The 19,378-nt window shown below is 50.8% G+C and overlaps 1 protein-coding gene across 2 annotated transcripts in view; it reads right to left on the bottom strand.

Annotated features, from left to right (window-relative positions):
* Positions 1-4,357: 4,357 nt before the first annotated feature.
* The window catches only part of KIF4A (kinesin family member 4A), a 75,375-nt gene continuing 60,354 nt past the window's right edge, over positions 4,358-19,378 (bottom strand). Inside the window, exons 23-30 of one of the 2 annotated variants that reach the window (XM_038747981.1) lie at positions 18,325-18,495; positions 14,744-14,851; positions 14,025-14,102; positions 12,630-12,728; positions 12,380-12,532; positions 9,582-9,713; positions 4,919-5,041; positions 4,358-4,688 (exon numbers count right to left, since the gene is read on the bottom strand). In XM_038747981.1, the coding sequence (XP_038603909.1) occupies positions 4,491-4,688; positions 4,919-5,041; positions 9,582-9,713; positions 12,380-12,532; positions 12,630-12,728; positions 14,025-14,102; positions 14,744-14,851; positions 18,325-18,495 (1,062 nt within the window). In that variant the 3' untranslated portion in view covers positions 4,358-4,490. The remainder of the gene's footprint in view (positions 4,689-4,918; positions 5,042-9,581; positions 9,714-12,379; positions 12,533-12,629; positions 12,729-14,024; positions 14,103-14,743; positions 14,852-18,324; positions 18,496-19,378) is intronic. The other variant, XR_005451586.1, reaches the window with a different exon arrangement.

Genomic DNA, 19,378 nt, shown 5'->3' with positions numbered 1-19,378 from the left:
TTCCTTTTCCCCCTCTTTCCCTCCCTTCCTTCCTCTCTCCCTCCCCCGGGGTCCCTTCCCCTCCCTCTCCAACTGGGCAGAACTTTGCCCCCTTCAAAGTCCTTCTGAAATCCCAGCTGGGCCCTGCGCCTTCTCCCCTCTGAATTGAGCGCTTACTGTGTGCAGGGCGCTGTGCTAAGCGCTTGGGAAGTCCAAGTTGGCAACATAGACAGACGGTCCCTACCCAACAGCGGGCTCATAGTCGAGAATTCCTCTCCATCCCATCATTTGACATTCTTTCCCCCAGTCCAGAGTATTTCCTCAGCACTTACTACACGCTGCCGGGGCCCGTACTGAGCACCGGGAGAGCCCGGGGACGTCCCATATGAAGCCCCCAGTCTTTTCCAGATGAGGGAAGGGAGGCTCAGCACCCCGGTCACCCACTAGACAGGTGACAGAGCCGGGGTGAGGACCCCCGTCCTTCCGACACCCAGGCCGGGCCTCTTTCCACTAGGCCAAGCTGCTTCCCTTTACAAAGTCTTAAGTGTGTCCTCTCCTCAGCAAATTATTTTGTCTCCACTCCAATAATCAATCGTATTTATTGAGTGCTTACCGTGTGCAGAGCACTGTACTAAGCGCTTGGGAAGTCCAAGTTGGCAACATAGAGAGACAGTCCCTACCCAACAGTGGGCTCACAGTCTAAAAGAATAATAAGAGCGGCATTTGGTAAGCGCTTACTATGCTTACCACTCGGGAACACTCCGTCTCCCTCCATCTCTCGCGAATCCACTAAAATCCGCGCTTTCCCCTCCATCCAAACCGCTGCCACATTAATACAAAGCATTTCTCTCCCGCTCGCCGATCGGCCTCGTCTCCGTCTCCTGCAAATCCACTAAAATCCGCGCTTTCCCCTCCATCCGAACCGCTACCACATTAATACAAAACATTTCTCTCCCGCTCGCCGATCGGCCTCGTCTCCTTCTCCTGCAAATCCACTAAAAATCCGCGCTTTCCCCTCCATCCAAACTGCTACCACATTAATACAAAACATTTCTCTCCCTCTTGCCTATCGGCCTCCGCGCTGGCCTCCCGCCTCTCCAGTCCCCACTTCCCTCTGTCACCCGCCTCGTTTTTCTACGGATGGTACTTATTGAGCGCTTACTGTGGGCAAAGCGCTGTACTAAGCGCTTGGGAGAGGACCGTACAACAGCAAACCCCACACCGCTTCTGTTCGCATCCCCAATTCCTTGATTTCGACTTAAGCTCGTTGTGGGCGGGGAATGTGTCTGTTTATTGCTATATTGTCCTCTCCCAAGCGCTTAGTCCAGTGCGCTGCACACGGTAAGCGCTCCATTCATTCGATCGTATACGCGCTTATTACTTTATTTATTTTATTTGTACGTATTTGTTCTATTTTGTTAATGTTTTGTTCTCCGTCTCCCCCTTCTAGACTGTGAGCCCGCTGTTGGGTAGGGACCGTCTCTAGATGTTGCCAACTTGGACTTCCCAAGCGCTTAGTACAGCGCTCTGCACACAGTAAGCGCTCAGTAAATACGATTGATTGGACTTCCCAAGCGCTTAGTACAGCGCTCTGCACACAGTAAGCGCTCAATAAATACGACTGAATGAATGAAAGTGCAAGTCGGCAACAGCTAGAGACAGCCCCTACCCAACGACGGGCTCGCGGCCTGTAAATACCACTTATTGACTGAGGGCTTAGGGCAGCGTCCAGTTCATCCCGTATCCGACTGTGCTTATCAAGTGCTTACAGTGCGCGAAGCACTGTACTAAGCGCTCGGGAGGGTCTGGCCCGGCCCCCCACGCCGGACCACTGGACCGGACCCTTCAGAAGCAGCGTGGCTCCGTGGAAAGAGCCCGGGCTTGGGAGTCAGAGGTCATGGGTTCAAATCCCCGCTCCCCCACTCGTCAGCTGGCTGACCTTAGGCAAGTCACTTCATTCATTCAGTTGTATTTATTGAGCGCTTACTGTGTGCAGAGCACTGGACTAAGCGCTTAGGAAGTACAAGTTGGCAACATGTAGAGGCGGTCCCTACCCAACAACGGGCTACTTCACTTCTCCGGGCCTCAGTTCCCTCATCTGTAAGATGGGGATGAAGACGGCGAGCCCCACATGGGACAACCTGATCACTCTGAATTCCCCCCAGCGCTTAGAACAGTGCTCGGCACATAGTAAGCGCTTAATAAATGCCATCATTATTATTATTATTATCTGTAAAATGGGGATGAAGACCGTGAGCCCCACGTGGGACAACCCGATCACCTTGTATCCCCCCCAGCGCTTAGAACAGTGCTCTGCACATAGTAAGCGCTTAATAAATGCCATCATTACTATTATTATTATCTGTTAAATGGGGATGAAGACCGTGAGCCCCACGTGGGACAACCTGATCACCTCGTATCCCCCCCGGTGCTTAGAACAGTGCTCTGCATATAGTAAGTGCTTAATAAAGGCCATCATTACTATTATTATTATCTGTAAAATGGGGATGAAGACTGTGAGCCCCACGTGGGACAACCTGACCACCTCGTATCCCCACCCAGCGCTTAGAACAGTGCTCTGCACATAGTTAGCGCTTAATAAATGCCATCATTACTATTATTATTATCTGTCAAATGGGGATGAAGACCGTGAGCCCCACGTGGGACAACCTGATCACCTTGTATCCCCCCCAGCGCTTAGAACAGTGCTCTGCACATAGCGCTTAATAAATGCCATCATTACCATTATTATTATCTGTAAAATGGGGATGAAGACCGTGAGCCCCACGTGGGACAACCCGATCACCTTGTATCCCCCCCAGCGCTTAGAACAGTGCTCTGCACATAGCGCTTAATAAATGCCATCATTACCATTATTATTATCTGTAAAATGGGGATGAAGACCGTGAGCCCCCCGTGGGACAACCCGATCACCTTGTATCCCCCCCAGCGCTTAGAACAGTGCTCTGCACATAGTAAGCGCTTAATAAATGCCATCATTACTATTATTATTATCTGTAAAATGGGGATGAAGACCGTGAGCCCCATGTGGGACAACCTGATCACCTCGTATCCCCCCCAGCGCTTAGAACAGTGCTTGGCACATAGGAAGTGCTTAACAAATACTAACATTATTATTATTATTATTCCCCATCGCTGGCTTCCGTCCCACACCCGGAAGCCTCCTTACCTTGTGACACCGGGAAGGACAACGTGGGGGGGATCCCCGGGATGCATCCCCGGACGCCCCAATCCCGCCGGGCCTTGCTGAGCCGCCGGGATCCGGGCGAGAAAGGGATCCGTCCTGGAGAGCTGATTTTTAAAAATCCAACAGTCTCTTGATCATCGCAAAAAAAAAAAAGGGACAAGTTCCGTGTCCTCCTTTCCGCCGAAACCGGGAGCCCCACGTGGGACGGGGGCTGTGTCCGACCCGATTTGCTTGTCGCCTCCTCGGCGCTTAGTACAGTGCTCGGCGCCTACAGTCATTATCATTACAGTAAGCGCTTACCAAATACCATCCTCATCCGTCCCTCTAGCCTGTCGCCTCATCTTGCGCGAGGGAACGTGAATGCTTATTGGTGTATTGCCCTCCTGCGTGCTTAGTACAGTGCTCTGCACGCGATAAATACGACTGAATGACCTACTTTCGACCGCAAGCTCGTTGTGGGCAGGCAAGGAGCTGTTCTAGTGTCCTCTCCCAGCGTTTAGCCCAGTGCTCTGCACATAGTAAGCGCTCGATAACAGGTACCATCGATTTCCTGCGGGCAGGGAACAAATCTCCCGATTCCGTTCGACCGGCCTCTCCCGAGCGCTCCGCTCACGGTGAGCGCGATTACAGACCGGGCAGCCGAAGCGGTGCGGCTTCATTCATTCATTCGATCGTCTTTATCGAGCGCTTACCGTGTGCAGAGCACTGTGCTAAGTGCCAGTTGGCAACGGTAACAGAGGCCGGGCCTAGGAGTCGGAAGGATGCGGGTTCTGGCGGCCGGGCTGCCGTGGGACTCGTCCGGGAGAAGTGACTCGGCCAAGGTCACCCGGCCGACAAGTGGCGGAGCCGGGGTGAGGACGCCCGGGCCCGGGGCTCCCTCTTCCCCTCCGGGCCGCGGAGGTGAGGGGCTTCTCCGACTCTCCCCTCATTCTTCGTCCCCTTCCCTCATTTTCCCTCTTTTTCTCCCCCGTCCGTCCCCGACTCCCGACTCGCTCCGGCGCCTGCTCGTCGTTCCGCCGTCCTCTCCCGGCCGCTTCCAGCCTGCGAGCCCCCTTGTCCTTCCCGAGCGCTCAGTCCAGTGCTGTGCACGCGGTAAGCGCTCGATCGGTACGCCCGATGGATTGATCGACCGCTCCGCACGCCGGGCCGCCCGACCCACCTGGTCCGATCCGCTTTTATTTCACGTTTATTATCAACTCACGGGGGGCGTCTCGCTTGTTAAAATTCAGGGGAGGGGGAGAGGGGGCCGTTAGGACTAGGATGGAGGAGGTGGGGGGCGGGAGGCAGTTTTTCGGGGGGCCGCTCAGGGGCCGCCCTCTTCCTCGATAGGGGTGCACCCCGAGAAGAAGCTACTGTTGCTGATGAGAGCCCGCTGGCTCCTCTTCTTCCGGGGGAAGACCCCGCTGTCCGGGGGGTCCTCGGGGTCCGGCCCTGGGGGTCCCTTCTTCCGCAGGCTCGTGCCGGGCAGGCCCTGGCCCAGGACGGTCATCTCCTGCAGCAGCTGGGGACGGGCGGGCGGGGGGCCGCACTGAGACCCCCGGCCCGGCCCCCCGCGCCCGACCCGGAGCGGCGGCCCGCCGAGGCGCCCGAGCCCGTCCTCCCGGCGGGAGGGGACGCGGGTGGGCCTCGCCGCCCCGTAAACGCTTCATAAATTATTATTAGTATTATGATAACGCTTAATAAATGCCGTTATAATTAGTATTATTATAACGCCCGGTGGGCAGTGCGCACCTTGGAGTTGGGCGTGACAAAGGGGGGGTTGAAGAAGCTGGCTCGGCCGCTCACGTCCAGGGGACCCTCCAGGTTGAGGGAGATTTCCGGATCCGGCAGCGGCTCCGGGAAGGTCGTGGATTCCTGGATCCGGCGGGCGGGAAACGGAGGCTGGGGTCCGGCCCGGCCCTCACTCTCCCCCCCTTCTCTAAACCCAATTCCGTCGCTTCTCGACCCGCCGTCGGGCGGGGACCGTCTCTCGGTGTCCTTCCCAAGCGCTCGGTCCAGCGCTCCGCACACGGTAAGCGCTCAATAAATACGATTGAATGAATGAAGTAATAATAATGAAGGAATGAATAATAATAATAATGGTGGTGGTGGTATTTGTTAAGCGCTTACTATGTGCAAAGCACTGTTCTAAGCACTGGGGGGGTACAAGGTGATCAGGTTGTCCTGCGTGGGGCTCACAGTCGCCATCCCCATTTTACAGATGAGGGAACTGAGGCTCCGAGAAGTGAAGTAATAATAATAATAATAATGTTGGTATTTGTTAAGCGCTTACTATGTGCAAGGCACTGTTCCAAGCGCTGGGGGGATACAAGGTTATCAGGTTGTCCAGCGTGGGGCTCACAGTCGTCATCCCCATTTTACAGATGAGGGAACTGAGGCTCCGAGAAGTGAAGTAATAATAATAATGTTGGTATTTGTTAAGCGCTTACTATGTGCAAGGCACTGTTCTAAGCGCTGGGGGGATACAAGGTGATCAGGTTGTCCCGCGTGGGGCTCACAGTCGCCATCCCCATTTTACAGATGAGGGAACTGAGGCTCCGAGAAGTGAAGTAATAATAATAATGTTGGTATTTGTTAAGCGCTTACTATGTGCAAAGCACTGTTCTAAGCGCTGGGGGGATACAAGGTGATCAGGTTGTCCTGCGTGGGGCTCACAGTCGCCATCCCCATTTTACAGATGAGGGAACTGAGGCTCCGAGAAGTGAAGTAATAATAATAATAATAATAATGTTGGTATTTGTTAAGCGCTTACTATGTGCAAGGCACTGTTCTAAGCGCTGGGGGGATACAAGGTGATCAGGTTGTCCCGCGTGGGGCTCACAGTCGCCATCCCCATTTTACAGATGAGGGAGCTGAGGCTCCGAGAAGTGAAGTAATAATAATAATAATGTTGGTATTTGTTAAGCGCTTACTATGTGCAAGGCACCGTTCTAAGCGCTGGGGGGATACAAGGTGATCAGGTTGTCCCGCATGGGGCTCACAGTCGCCATCCCCATTTTACAGATGAGGGAACTGAGGCTCCGAGAAGTGAAGTAATAATAATAATAATAATAATGTTGGTATTTGTTAAGCGCTTACTATGTGCAAGGCACCGTTCTAAGCGCTGGGGGGATACAAGGTGATCAGGTTGTCCAGCGTGGGGCTCACAGTCGCCATCCCCATTTTACAGATGAGGGAACTGAGGATCCGAGAAGTGAAGTGACTGGCCCAAGGTCACGCAGCAGACGTGTGGCGGAGCCGGGATTCGAACCCACGGCCTCTGACTCCAAAGCCCGGGCTCTTGCCGCTGAGCCACGCGGCTTAAACCATCTGCAGAAAAACCGAGGCGGGCGGCAGAGGGAAGCGGGGAGAGGCGGGAGGTCAGCGCGGAGGCCGATAGGCAAGCGGGAGAGAAGTGCTTTGTGATCAGTTCATTCATTCAATCGTATTTATTGAGCGCTTACTGGGGGCAGAGCACTCCGAGGACCCGGCTGGGGAGGGGCTCGGGGGACGCAGTGCTCCGCACACTGTGCGCGCTCAATAAATACGACCACGAATGAAAGCAGCGGGAGGGTCAAGTAGGGACCGTCTCTCACAGTTGCCAAGCTGTACTTCCCACGTGCTTAGTACAGCGGCAAGCGCTCAATAAATACGAGTGACTGAATGAAAGTGGCGACAGCCTGGGCGGCGGAATAATAATGATAATAGGGAAGTGAAGTGAATAATTAGAGAAGCAGCGTGGCTTCAGTGGAGAGAGCCCGGGCTTTGGAGCCAGAGGTCACGGGTTCAAATCCCGGCTCCGCCAACTGTCAGCTGTGTGACTTTGGGCGAGCCACTTCACTTCTGCCATAATAAATGCCATTATTATGATTATTATTATTATTCACTGGGCCTCAGTTCCCTCATCTGGGAAGTGGGGTTGAAAACTGGGAGCCCCCAGTGGGACAACCTGATCGCCTCGGAACCTCCCCAGCACTTAGAACAGTGCTTTGCACATACTAAGCGCTTAATAAATGCTGTTATTATCATTATTATTATTATGGGGATGAAGACTGTGAACCCCACATGAGTCCACCTGATCACCCTGTAACCTCCCCAGCGCTTAGAACGGTGCTTTGCACATAGTAAGCGCTTAAGAAATGCCATCATTACTATTATTATTATGGGGATGTGAGCCATTAAATGCCATTATTATTATTATTATTATTATTATTATATTATGGGGATGAAGACTGTGAGCCCCACATGGGACAACCCGATCACCTTGTAACCTCCCCAGTGCTTAGAACGGTGCTTTGCACATAGTAAGCGCTTAATAAATGCCATCATTACTATTATTATTATTATTATGGGGATGAAGACTGTGAGCCCCACATGGGACAACCCGATCACCTTGTAACCTCCCCAGTGCTTAGAACGGCGCTTTGCACATAGTAAGCGCTTAATAAATGCCATTATTATTATTCCTATTATTATTATGGGGATGAAGACTGTGAGCCCCACTTGGGACAACCCGATCGCCTGGTAACCTCCCCAGTGCTTAGAACGGTGCTTTGCACATAGTAAGCGCTTAATAAATGCCATTATTATTATTATTATTATTATGGGGATCAAGGCCGTGAGCCCCACGTGGGACAACCCGATCACCTTGTAACCTCCACAAGTGCTTAGAACGGTGCTTTGCACATAGTAAGCGCTTAATAAATGCCATTATTATTATTATTATGGAGATGAAGACCGTGAGCCCCACTTGGGACAACCTGATCGCCTTGTAACCTCCCCAGCGCTTAGAACGATGCTTTGCACATAGTAAGTGCTTAATAAATGCCACTACTATTATTATTATTATTATGGGGATCAAGACCGTGAGCCCCACTTGGGACAACCCGATCGCCTTGTAATCTCCCCAAGCGCGTAGAACAGTGCTTTGCACATAGTAAGCGCTTAATAAATGCCATTATTATTACTATTATTATGGGGATGAAGATTGTGAGCCCCACATGGGACAACCCGATCGCCCTGTAATCTCCCCAAGCGCTTAGAATGGTGCTTCGCACATAGTAAGCGCTTAATAAATGCCATTATTATTATTATTATTATTACTATGGAGATGAAGACTGTGAGCCCCACTTGGGACAACCTGATCACCTTGTAACCTCCCCAACGCTTATAACGGTGCTTTGTACATAGTAAGCGCTTAATAAATGCCACTACTATTATTATTATTATTACGGGGATCAAGACCGTGAACCCCATGTGGGACCACCCAATCACACTGTAACCTCCCCAAGCACTTAGAACGGTGATTTGCACATAGTAAGCGCTTAATAAATGCCATTATTATTATTATTATTATTATTATGGGGATGAAGACCGTGGGCCCCACGTGGGACAACCCAATCACCTTGCAATCTCCCCAAGCACTTAGAACGGTGCTTTGCACATAGTAAGCGCTTAATAAATGCCATTATTATCATTATTATTATGGAGATGAAGACTGTGAGCCCCACTTGGGACAACCTGATCACCTTGTAACCTCCCCAGCGCTTATAACGGTGCTGGGCACATAGTAAGCCCTTAATAAATGCCATCATTATTATTATTATTATTATGGGGATGAAGACCGTGAACCCCATGTGGGACCACCTGATCACCTTGTAACCTCCCCAGCGCTGAGAACTAGGCACATATAAGTGCTTAATAAATGCCATTATTATTATTATGGGGATGAAGACCGTGAGCCCCACGTGGGACAATCCAATCACCTTGCAATCTCCCCAAGCGCTTAGAATGGTGCTTTGCTCATAGTAAGCGCTTAATAAATGCCATTATTATTATTATTATTATGGGGATGAAGACCATGAGCCCCACGTGGGACAACCCGATCACCTTGTAACCTCCCCAGCGCTTAGACCGGTGCTTTGCACATAGTAAGCGCTTAATAAATGCCATCATTATTATTATGGGGACGAAGACCGCGAGCCCCCCGTGGGACCACCCGATCGCCTTGTAACCTCCCCAGCGCTTAGACCGGTGCTTTGCACATAGTAAGCACTTAATAAATGCCATTATTATTATTATGGGGATGAAGACCGTGAGCCCCCCGTGGGACCACCCGATCGCCTTGTCACCTCCCCAGCGCTTAGACCGGTGCTTTGCACATAGTAAGCGCTTCATAAATGCTACCATTATTATTACTATTATTACCACAACGACTATTAGGATTAATAAATACCGCCGACTGCTTGCTAGCCGCATCCCCCGCCCCCAACGACCTCGCGGCCCGGGCCTCGGCTCTCCCGCCTGCACGCCCGGCTCCGCCCCGGCGCCCAGTACGGTGCCAGGCGCGTAGTAGGCGCTCCGTCCCGTCAGGGGGAAATAACGAGACCGGCGGGGGACGGCGCCCGGGACTGACCGGGCTACTGCTGCTGTTTTCTGCCTCCCGGTTTCGGCATCTGGCCGCGTCGCAGCTGCAGTGGTGGTTGCAGTTGGCCTTCTGCTTCCTGCAGCCGCACTGCTTGTTGCGGCACCAACCCTTACACGAACACTGGGGCGAGCCGGGGCGGGGATGGGGGGCGCGCCCCGAGGCCGACACCAACAGACGGAGACACGGACGCACGGGGAGAGAGACGCGCACGCAAACGCAGACAGAGTTAGAAATTGCAACCGCCACCGCCCCCCGGACCCCGCTGCTATTTCTTGAGCGCTTCCTGCGTGCGGAGAGGTCATCCGACCGCTCCGTCGCCCAAAACAGAGAAGCGGGGCGGCCTAGCGGGTAGATCCCGGGCTCCTCCGCTTGTCTGTTGGGTGACCTTGAGCAAGTCGCTTCCCTTCTCCGGGCCTCGGTTTCCTCCCTCTGGAAAATGGGGGTGGAGACCGGGAGCCCCATGGGGGACCGGGACCATGTCCGACCCCATCAGCTTGGACTAAGCCTGGCGCTTGGAACGGTGTCTGACACATAGTGAGCGCTTAAATACAAAATAAAAAAAAACTGTGGGGGGCCCCTGGGGGTCAGAGGTTGTGGGTTCGAATCCCGGCTCCGCCCCTCGTCCGCGGCGCGACCTCGGGCCAGTCACTTCCCTTCTCTGGGCCTCAGTTCCCTCGCCTGGAAAATGGGGATGGAGACCGTGAGCCCCGCGGGGGACAACCCGATCAGCTTGGCTCTACCCCAGCGCTTAGTACAGTGCTTGGCACATAGTAAGCGCTTAACAAATGCCATCATTTATTGCTGTCGTCGGGGACACGGCAGGGAAGGGCCCCGGGGGTTGCCGGGAAGGCACCGAAGCGGGCGGTGCGGGGCGGGTCGGTCCCCCTAGATAATGATAACATTTTATTTTGTAAATATGTTTTGTTATGTCGTCCGTCTCCCCCTTCTAGAGTGTGAGCCCGCTGTCGGGTGGGGACCATCCCTAGATGTTGCCCACTTATCATCATCATCATCAGTCGTATTTATTGAGCGCTTACTGGGTGCAGAACACTGGACTAAGCGCTTGGGAAGTCCAAGTTGGCAACATATAGAGACGGTCCCTGACCAACAGCGGGCTCACAGTCTAAAAGGGGGAGACAGAGAACAAAACCGAACATACTAACAAAATAAAATAAAAAAATAAAACAAAATAAATAGAATAGATATGCACAAATAAAATAAATAGAGTAACAAATATGTACAAACATATATACACTTGTCCTTCCCAAGCGCTTAGTCCGGTGCTCTGCACACAGTGAGCGCTCAATATGATGGAATCATCATCATCAATTGTATTTATTGAGTGCTTACTGTGTGCAGAGCACTGTACTAAGCGCTTGGGAAGTCCAAGTTGGCAACATATAGAGGCAGTCCTTACCCAACAGTGGGCTCACAGTCTAAAAGAATGGAATGACTTAATAACCATCACTGCGGTATCTGTTCAGCGCTCACTATGTGCCAGGCGCCGTGCTAAGTGCCAGGGCGGAGCCGAGCAATCGGGTCGGACCCGGTCCCCCATTTTCCGGATGAGGGAAGCGGCGTGGCTCAGTGGAAAGAGCCCGGGCTTTGGAGTCAGAGGTCATGGGTTCAAATCCCGGGTCCGCCACTTGTCAGCTGTGTGACTTCGGGCAAGTCACCTCACTTCTCTGGGCCTCAGTGACCTCATCTGGAAAATGGGGATGAAGACTGGGAGCCTCCCGTGGGACAACCTGATACCTTGTAGCCTCCCCAGCGCTTAGAACAGTGCTTGGCACATAGTAAGCGCTTAATGCCATCATTTTTCTTTTAGACTGTGAGCCCTTTTAGACTGTGAGCCCACTGTTGGGTAGGGACTGTCTCTAGATGTTGCCAACTTGTACTTCCCAAGCGCTTAGTCCAGTGCTCTGCACACAGTAAGTGCTCAATAAATACGATTGATGATGATGATGATGATTACTCTATTTATTTATTTATTTTACTTGCACATATCTATTCTACTTATTTTATTTTGTTAGTATGTTTGATTTTGTTCTCTGTCTCCCCCCTTTTAGACGGTGAGCCCGCTGTTGGGTAGGGACCGTCTCTATATGTTGCCAACTTGTACTTCCCAAGCGCTTAGCCCAGTGCTCTGCACATAGTAAGCGCTCAATAAATACGATTGATGATGATGATGATTATTACTCTATTCATTTATTTATTTATTTTACTTACACATATCTATTCTACTTATTTTATTTTGTTAGTACGTTTGGTTTTGTTCTCCGTCTCCCCCCTTTTAGACTGTGAGCCCGCTGTTGGGTAGGGACCGTCTCTAGATGTTGCCAACTTGTACTTCCCAAGCGCTTAGTCCAGTGCTCTGCACATAGTAAGCGCTCAATAAATACGACTGATGATGAGGATTACTCTACTTATTTATTTTACTTGCACATATCTATTCTATTTTATTTTGTTAGTATGTTTGGTTTTGTTCTCCGTCTCCCCCCTTTTAGACTGTGAGCCCGCTGTTGGGTAGGGACTGTCTCTAGATGTTGCCAATTTATACATCCCAAGCGCTTAGCCCAGTGCTCTGCACATAGTAAGCGCTCAATAAATACGATTGATGATGATGATATATGTTGCCAATTTGTCCTTCCCAAGCGCTTAGTCCAGTGCTCTGCACATAGTAAGCGCTCAATAGATACGATTGATTGATTGATTGATTGACTTGCCCCCCCCCCCCCCCCGGGGGCCGTGCTGCTTCTCCTCCCCTCCCGGGGGGCGTCCCCTACCCCCGCCGTGCTCCTCTTGGCCGCCCGGGCCGCCCTCCGGGGCTTCCAGTCGGCGTCGTCTTCGCTGTCGGACGGGGCCGAGGGGGAGAGGAGGTCGTCCAGCGCCACGCTCTGCTCCCGGGCCCGCTCCCGGGCTGCGCGGGAGGGCTTGGGCTGGGGGCGGGCCGGGGGTCAGCGGGGGGCGGCCCGCGGCCCCCCCGGGAATGGGGGAGACGCTCCCGCCCGCCGGCCCCCCCCCGCGACGCCTCACCTTGGGCGGCACGTACTCGTACGACGAGTCGGGGGACGGCCCGATGGCTCGGGGAATGGACAGCTTCTGCCCGCTGGCCACTTGGAGGAGGGTCAGTTTCTGGGGGAGAGACAACAGACAAGCAGCGCGGCTCAATCAATCAATCAATCAATCGTATTGATTGAGCGCTTACTATGTGCAGAGCACTGGACTAAGCGCTTGGGAAGTACAAATTGGCAACACATAGAGACAGTCCCTACCCAACAGTGGGCTCACAGTCTAAAAGGCGGGGAGGCAGAGAACAAAACCAAATGGCAGCAAACCTTGTGACTCCCAGGCCCCTACCCTGTCATCATCAATCGTATTTATTGAGCGCTTACTAGGTGCAGAGCACTGGACTAAGCGCTTGGGAAGTACAAATTGGCAACATATAGAGACGGTCCCTACCCAACAGTGGGCTCACAGTCTAAAAGGGGGAGACAGAGAACAAAACCAAACATACTAACAAAATAAAATAATAAAATAAAATAAAATAAATAAAATATAAAATATAATATAATATAAAATAATATAAAATAAAATACAAAATAAAATAAAATAAATAAAATAAATAAAATAATAATAAAATAAAATAAAATGTAAAGTAAAATATAATATAAAATAAAATAAAAAAATAAAATAATAAGATAAAATAAGATAATAAAATAAAATAAAATAAAATATAAAATAAAATAATAAAATAAAATGAAATAAATTTTAAAAATAAAAAATAAAATAAAATAAAATAGAATATAAAGCAAAATATAATATAAAATAAAATAAAACATAAAATAAAATAAAATAATAAAATAAAATTAAATAAGATAATAAAATAAAATAAAATATGAAATAAAATAAAATGAAATATAAAATATAATAAAATAATAAAATAAAATAAATAAAAATAAATAAAAAATAATAAATAATAAAATAAGATAAAATAGGATATAAAATATAATATAATATAAAATAAAATATAAAATAAAAATAAAATAATAAAATAATAAAATAAAATAAAATAAATAAAAAATATAAAGATAATAAAATAGAATACAAAATATAATTTAAAATGAAATATAATATAAAATAAAAATAAAATAATAAAATAAAATGAAAAATAAAATAAAATAATAAAATAAAATAATAAAATGAAATAAAATAAAATGAAATATAAAATAAAATAAAATTAAATAAAATAATAAAATAAAATATAAAATAAAATTAAAATAAAATAAAATATAAAATAAAATAAAATAAAATAAACCCACGCCCTCCGACTCCCAAACCCGGCTCTTTTCCACGGAGCCGCGCGGCTTCTCACAGGACGAGGGGGACCCCCGGGGTCGTGGGCCGGCCCCCTCCCCGCAGGGGCCAAACCTGTTTCATGGCGTCGTTTTCCTGGAGGAGGCGTTGGTTTTGCTCACAGACTCCTCGCATCTTCTCCAGCTCTTCATCCTGCGGCCGGGCCGGGGGAGAAGGGAGAACGTGCTGGATGACCTTGGCCCAGTCACTTCCCTTCCCCAGTTCTCGGGTCTCCCTCCTCCGGAGCCTGGGAAGGCCGGCCCGGGCCCCGGGAGCGCTCAATTCCCTCGCTTGCCTGTCGGTCATGATTATTCACGATGCTAATGATGGCATTTATTAAGCGCTTACTATGTGCCTTCAAAGCACTGTTCTACGCGAATGATGGCATTTATTAAGCGCTTACTACGTGCACAGCACTGTTCTAAGCGCTGGATTCGGAATCATCGTACTTATTGAGCGCCTACTGATTGTGAGCCCGCTGTTGGGTAGGGACCGTCTCTACATGTGAGCCCGCTGTTGGGTAGGGACCGTCTATGTTCCCAACCTGTCCTTCCCAAGCGCTTAGTCCAGTGCTCTGCACACAGTAAGCGCTCAATAAATACGACTGATTGATTGCCGAACATCCCGACTTTGTTTCTCGGCCCGGAGGGAAGACGGGACTCGATTTCCCCACCAGGCCCGGCGGACGATTCATTTCCCGTCATGAGGTCGGGGAGCGGAGGCTTGGCTCCGGGAGCCGGCCGGAGATCCCGCTGACCCCGGGGGGAATTGGGGGACGGGGGCCCGGCCCCTACCTGGAATCGGAGCCGGTCCAGTAGCTGCTGCTCCCGCTCGCTCCCGGATTCCTCGAGCCGGGCCTCGGCGGCCTGGCTTTGCTGCAGTTGGCTGAGGAGGTAGAGGACCTGGCAGGGGGTGGGACACAAGGGGGGCCGCCGCCGCTCATCAAGTTCCGGCCTTCCCTCTCCATCCAAACCGCTCCCTTCCCGGTTCCATCTCTCGTCCTATCCCGGCTGGATCGCTCTTCTAGACTGTGAGCCCGCTGTTGGGGAGGGACCGTCTCTATATGTTGCCAACTTGGACTTCCCAGGCGCTTAGTCCAGTGCTCTGCACACAGTAAGCGCTCAATAAATACGATTGAATGAATGAATGAATGAATAAATACGATTGATTGATTGATCACTGCATCGGCCTCCTCTACGATCTCCCCTCCTCCTGTCTCTCCCCGCTTCAGTCTACACTTCTAGACTGTGAACCCACTGTTGGGTAGGGACTGTCTCTATAGGTTGCCAACTTGGACTTCCCAAGCGCTTAGTACAGTGCTCTGCACATGGAAAGCGCTCAATAAAGACAATTGATTGATTGATCACTGCATCGGCCTCCTCTCCGATCTCCCATCCTCCTGTCTCTCCCCGCTTCAGTCTACACTTCTAGACTTTGAGCCCACTGTTGGGTAGGGACCGTCTCTATATGTTGCCAACTTGGACTTTCCAGGCGCTTAGTACAGTGCTCTGCACACAGTAAGCGCTCAATAAATACTATTGATTGATCGATCACTGCATCGGCCTCCTCTCCGATCTCCCATCCTCCTGTCTCTCCCCGCTTCAGTCTACACTTCTAGACTGTGAGCCCACTGTTGGGTAGGGACCGTCTCTATAGGTTGCCAACTTGGACTTCCCAAGCGCTTAGTACAGTGCTCTGCACACAGTAAGCGCTCAATAAATACTATTGATTGATCGATCACTGCATCGGCCTCCTCTCCGATCTCCCATCCTCCTGTCTCTCCCCGCTTCAGTCTACACTTCTAGACTGTGAGCCCACTGTTGGGGAGGGACCGTCTCTATAGGTTGCCAACTTGGACTTCCCAGGCGCTTAGTACAGTGCTCTGCACACAGTAACCGCTCAATAAATACAACTGATTGATCCAAGCGAACCGGGCGGGACATGTGGGTGTCCCATGTGGGACTCGCCGTCTTCGTCTCCATTATACAGATGAGGTAGTAATAATGATAATAATAATGCTGGTATTTTTAAAGCGCTTATTAGGTGCCAGGCACTGTACTAAGCGCTGGAGAGGATCCAAGCAAATCGGGTCGGACACGGTCCCTGTCCCACGTGGGGCTCACAGTCGATAGAGGAGGTAATAATAATGAAAATGCCGGTATTTTTTTTAAAGCGCTTACTATGTGCCAGGCACTGTATTAAGCGCTGGGGTGGATCCAAGTAAATCGGATTGGACGTGGTCCCTGTCCCCCGTGGGGCTCGCGGTTTCCACCCCCATTTTCCAGATGGGGGAACTGAGGCCCCGAGAAGTGACTTTCATTCATTCCATCGTATTTATTGAGCGCTTCCTGTGTGCAGAGCACTGGACTAAGCGCTTGGGAAGTCCAAGTCGGCAACATATAGACACGGTCCCTACCGGACAGCGGGCTCACGGTCTAGAAGGGGGAGACGGACGGCAAAATGAAACATAAATAGAATAAATATGTACAAATAAAATAGAGTAATAAAAACATTACAAATTGACATATGTAACAAAATCAAAAAAATAATAATAATGATGGCATTTATTAAGCGCTTACTCTGTGCAAAGCACTGTTCTAAGCGCCAGGGAGGTGACAAGGCGATCAGGTTGTCCCACGGGGGGCTCCCAGTCTTCACCCCCATTTTCCAGATGAGGGAACTGAGGCCCAGAGAAGCAAAGTGACTCGCCCAGGGTCACCCAGCTGACAGTTGGTGGAGTCGCGATTTGAACCCATGACCTCGGACTCCAAAGCCCGGGCTCTTGTCACTGAGCCACGCTGCTTCTCTAAATGGAATAGTTATGTCGCCAACTTGTACTTCCCAAGCGCTTAGTACAGTGCTCTGCACACAGTAAGCACTCAATAAATACGATTGATTGATTGATTGATAGTAAAGTGGCCCGAGGAGCACAGCCAGGGATCTGAACCCACGTCACTTCACTGTGCCTCAGTGACCTCATCTGGAAAATGGGGATTTAAGACCGGGGGACGGCGCCTCAGTGACCTCATCTGGAAAATGGGGATTAAAGACCGGGGGACGGCGCCTCAGTGACCTCATCTGGAAAACGGGGATTTAAGACCGGGGGACGGCGCCTCAGTGACCTCATCTGGAAAACGGGGATTTAAGACCGGGGGACGGCGCCTCAGTGACCTCATCTGGAAAACGGGGATTTAAGACCGTGGGACGGCGCCTCAGTGACCTCATCTGGAAAACGGGGATTTAAGACCGGGGGACGGCGCCTCAGTGACCTCATCTGGAAAACGGGGATTTAAGACCGGGGGACGGCGCCTCAGTGACCTCATCTGGAAAACGGGGATTTAAGACCGGGGGACGGTGCCTCAGTGACCTCTTCCGGAAAATAGGTTTTTAAGACCGGGGGACGGTGCCTCAGCGACCTCATCCGGAAAATGGGGATTTAAGACCGTGGGACAGTGCCTCAGCGACCTCATCTGGAAAACGGGGATCTAAGACCGTGGGACGGTGCCTCAGTGACCTCATCTGGAAAATGGGGATTTAAGACCGGGGGACGGTGCCTCAGTGACCTCATCTGGAAAATGGAGATTTAGGACCGTGGGACGGTGCCTCAGTGACCTCATCTGGAAAATGGTGATTTAAGACCGGGGGACGGCGCCTCAGGGACCTCATCTGGAAAACGGGGATTTAAGACCGTGGGACGGCGCCTCAGTGACCTCATCCGGAAAATGGGGATTTAAGACCGTGGGATGGCACCTCAGTGACCTCATCTGGAAAATGGGGATTTAAGACCGTGGGACGGCACCTCAGTGACCTCGTCTGGAAAACGGGGATTTAAGACCGGGGGACGGTGCCTCAGTGACCTCATCTGGAAAATAGGGATTTAAGACCATAGGACGGTGCCTCAGGGACCTCATCTGGAAAACAGGGATTTAAGACCGTGGGACGGTGCCTCAGTGGCCTCATCTGGAAAACGGGGATTTAAGACTGTGGGACGGTGCCTCAGTGACCTCACCCGGAAAATGGGGATTTAAGACTGTGGGACGGCACCTCAGTGACCTCATCTGGAAAACGGGGATTTAAGACCGGGGGACGGCGCCTCAGTGACCTCATCTGGAAAATTGGGATTTAAGACCGTGGGACGGTGCCTCAGTGACCTCATCTGGAAAACGGGGATTTAAGACTGTAGGACAGTGCCTCAGTGACCTCATCTGGAAAATGGGGATTTAAGACCGTGGGACGGCGCCTCAGTGACCTCATCTGGAAAATGGGGATTTAAGACCGATGGGACACGCTGATCATCTTGTCATCCCCCCGGGCGCTTCGAGCGGTGCTGGGCACCTAGGGAGCGCTTGGCAGATAGGCCGGAGGCGCTCAGTACCTTCTCCTGGTGCTCCTGCTCCAGCCGGACGAGTGCTCCCTGCAGATCGGCCTCGGCCTGGGCGGCCTGGGCCCGCTCCTCGGACAGCATCTTGTGGATTTCCCCGCAGCTGGCGTTGCTCTGACGTAGCCGCCCCTCCATCCTGCTCACCTCCACCTTCGAGGCCACCAGCTGCGGGCGGGAATTTGGGGGACGCCGTCGGGACCTTTCTGAACGCCCCGCTTCACCCCGCTGCCCCTTTTGAACGCTGCCATTTATTAAGCGCTCACTCCGTGCCGAGCGCTGGGGCGCTTACAGGGTGATCGGGTTGTCCCACGGGGGGGGCAAATGCCATTATTTATTAGATGTTGCCACTTTGTACGTCCCCAGCGCTTAGAACAGTAAGCGCTTAACAAATAATAACAATAATAATGGCATTTATTAAGCGCTTACTACGTGCCAAGCGCTGTTCTAAGCGCTGAGGAGGTTACAAGGTGATCGGGTTGTTCCACGGGGGGCAAATGCCATTATTTCTTATTTATTAGATGTTGCCACTTTGTACGTCCCCAGCACGTAGAATAGTGCTTTGCACATAGTAAGTGCTTAACAAATAATAATAATGGCATTTATTAAGCGCTTACTACATGCAAAGCGCTGTTCTGAGCACCGAGGAGGTTACAAGGTGACCAGGTTGTCCCACGGGGGGCAAATGCCATTATTTATTAGATGTTGCCACTTTGTACGTCCCCAGCACTTAGAACAGTAAGCGCTTAACAACTAATAATAATAATATTAATGGCATTTATTAAGTGCTTACTACATGCAAAGCACTGTTCTAAGCGCTGAGGAGGTTACAAGGTGATCGGGTTGTCCCACGGGGGGCAAATGCCATTATATATTAGATGTTGCCACTTTGTACATCCCCAGCACTTAGAACAGTAAGCGCTTAACAAATAATAATAATAATACTAATGGCATTTATTAAGCGCTTACTACATGCAAAGCACTGTTCTAAGCGCTGAGGAGGTTACAAGGTGATCGGGTTGTCCCACGGGGGGCAAATGCCATTATTTAT

This window comes from Tachyglossus aculeatus, chromosome 6 (assembly GCF_015852505.1).
Source record: "Tachyglossus aculeatus isolate mTacAcu1 chromosome 6, mTacAcu1.pri, whole genome shotgun sequence".
Taxonomy (NCBI): domain Eukaryota; kingdom Metazoa; phylum Chordata; class Mammalia; order Monotremata; family Tachyglossidae; genus Tachyglossus; species Tachyglossus aculeatus.
This window is presented reverse-complemented; position numbering and strand designations above follow the sequence as displayed.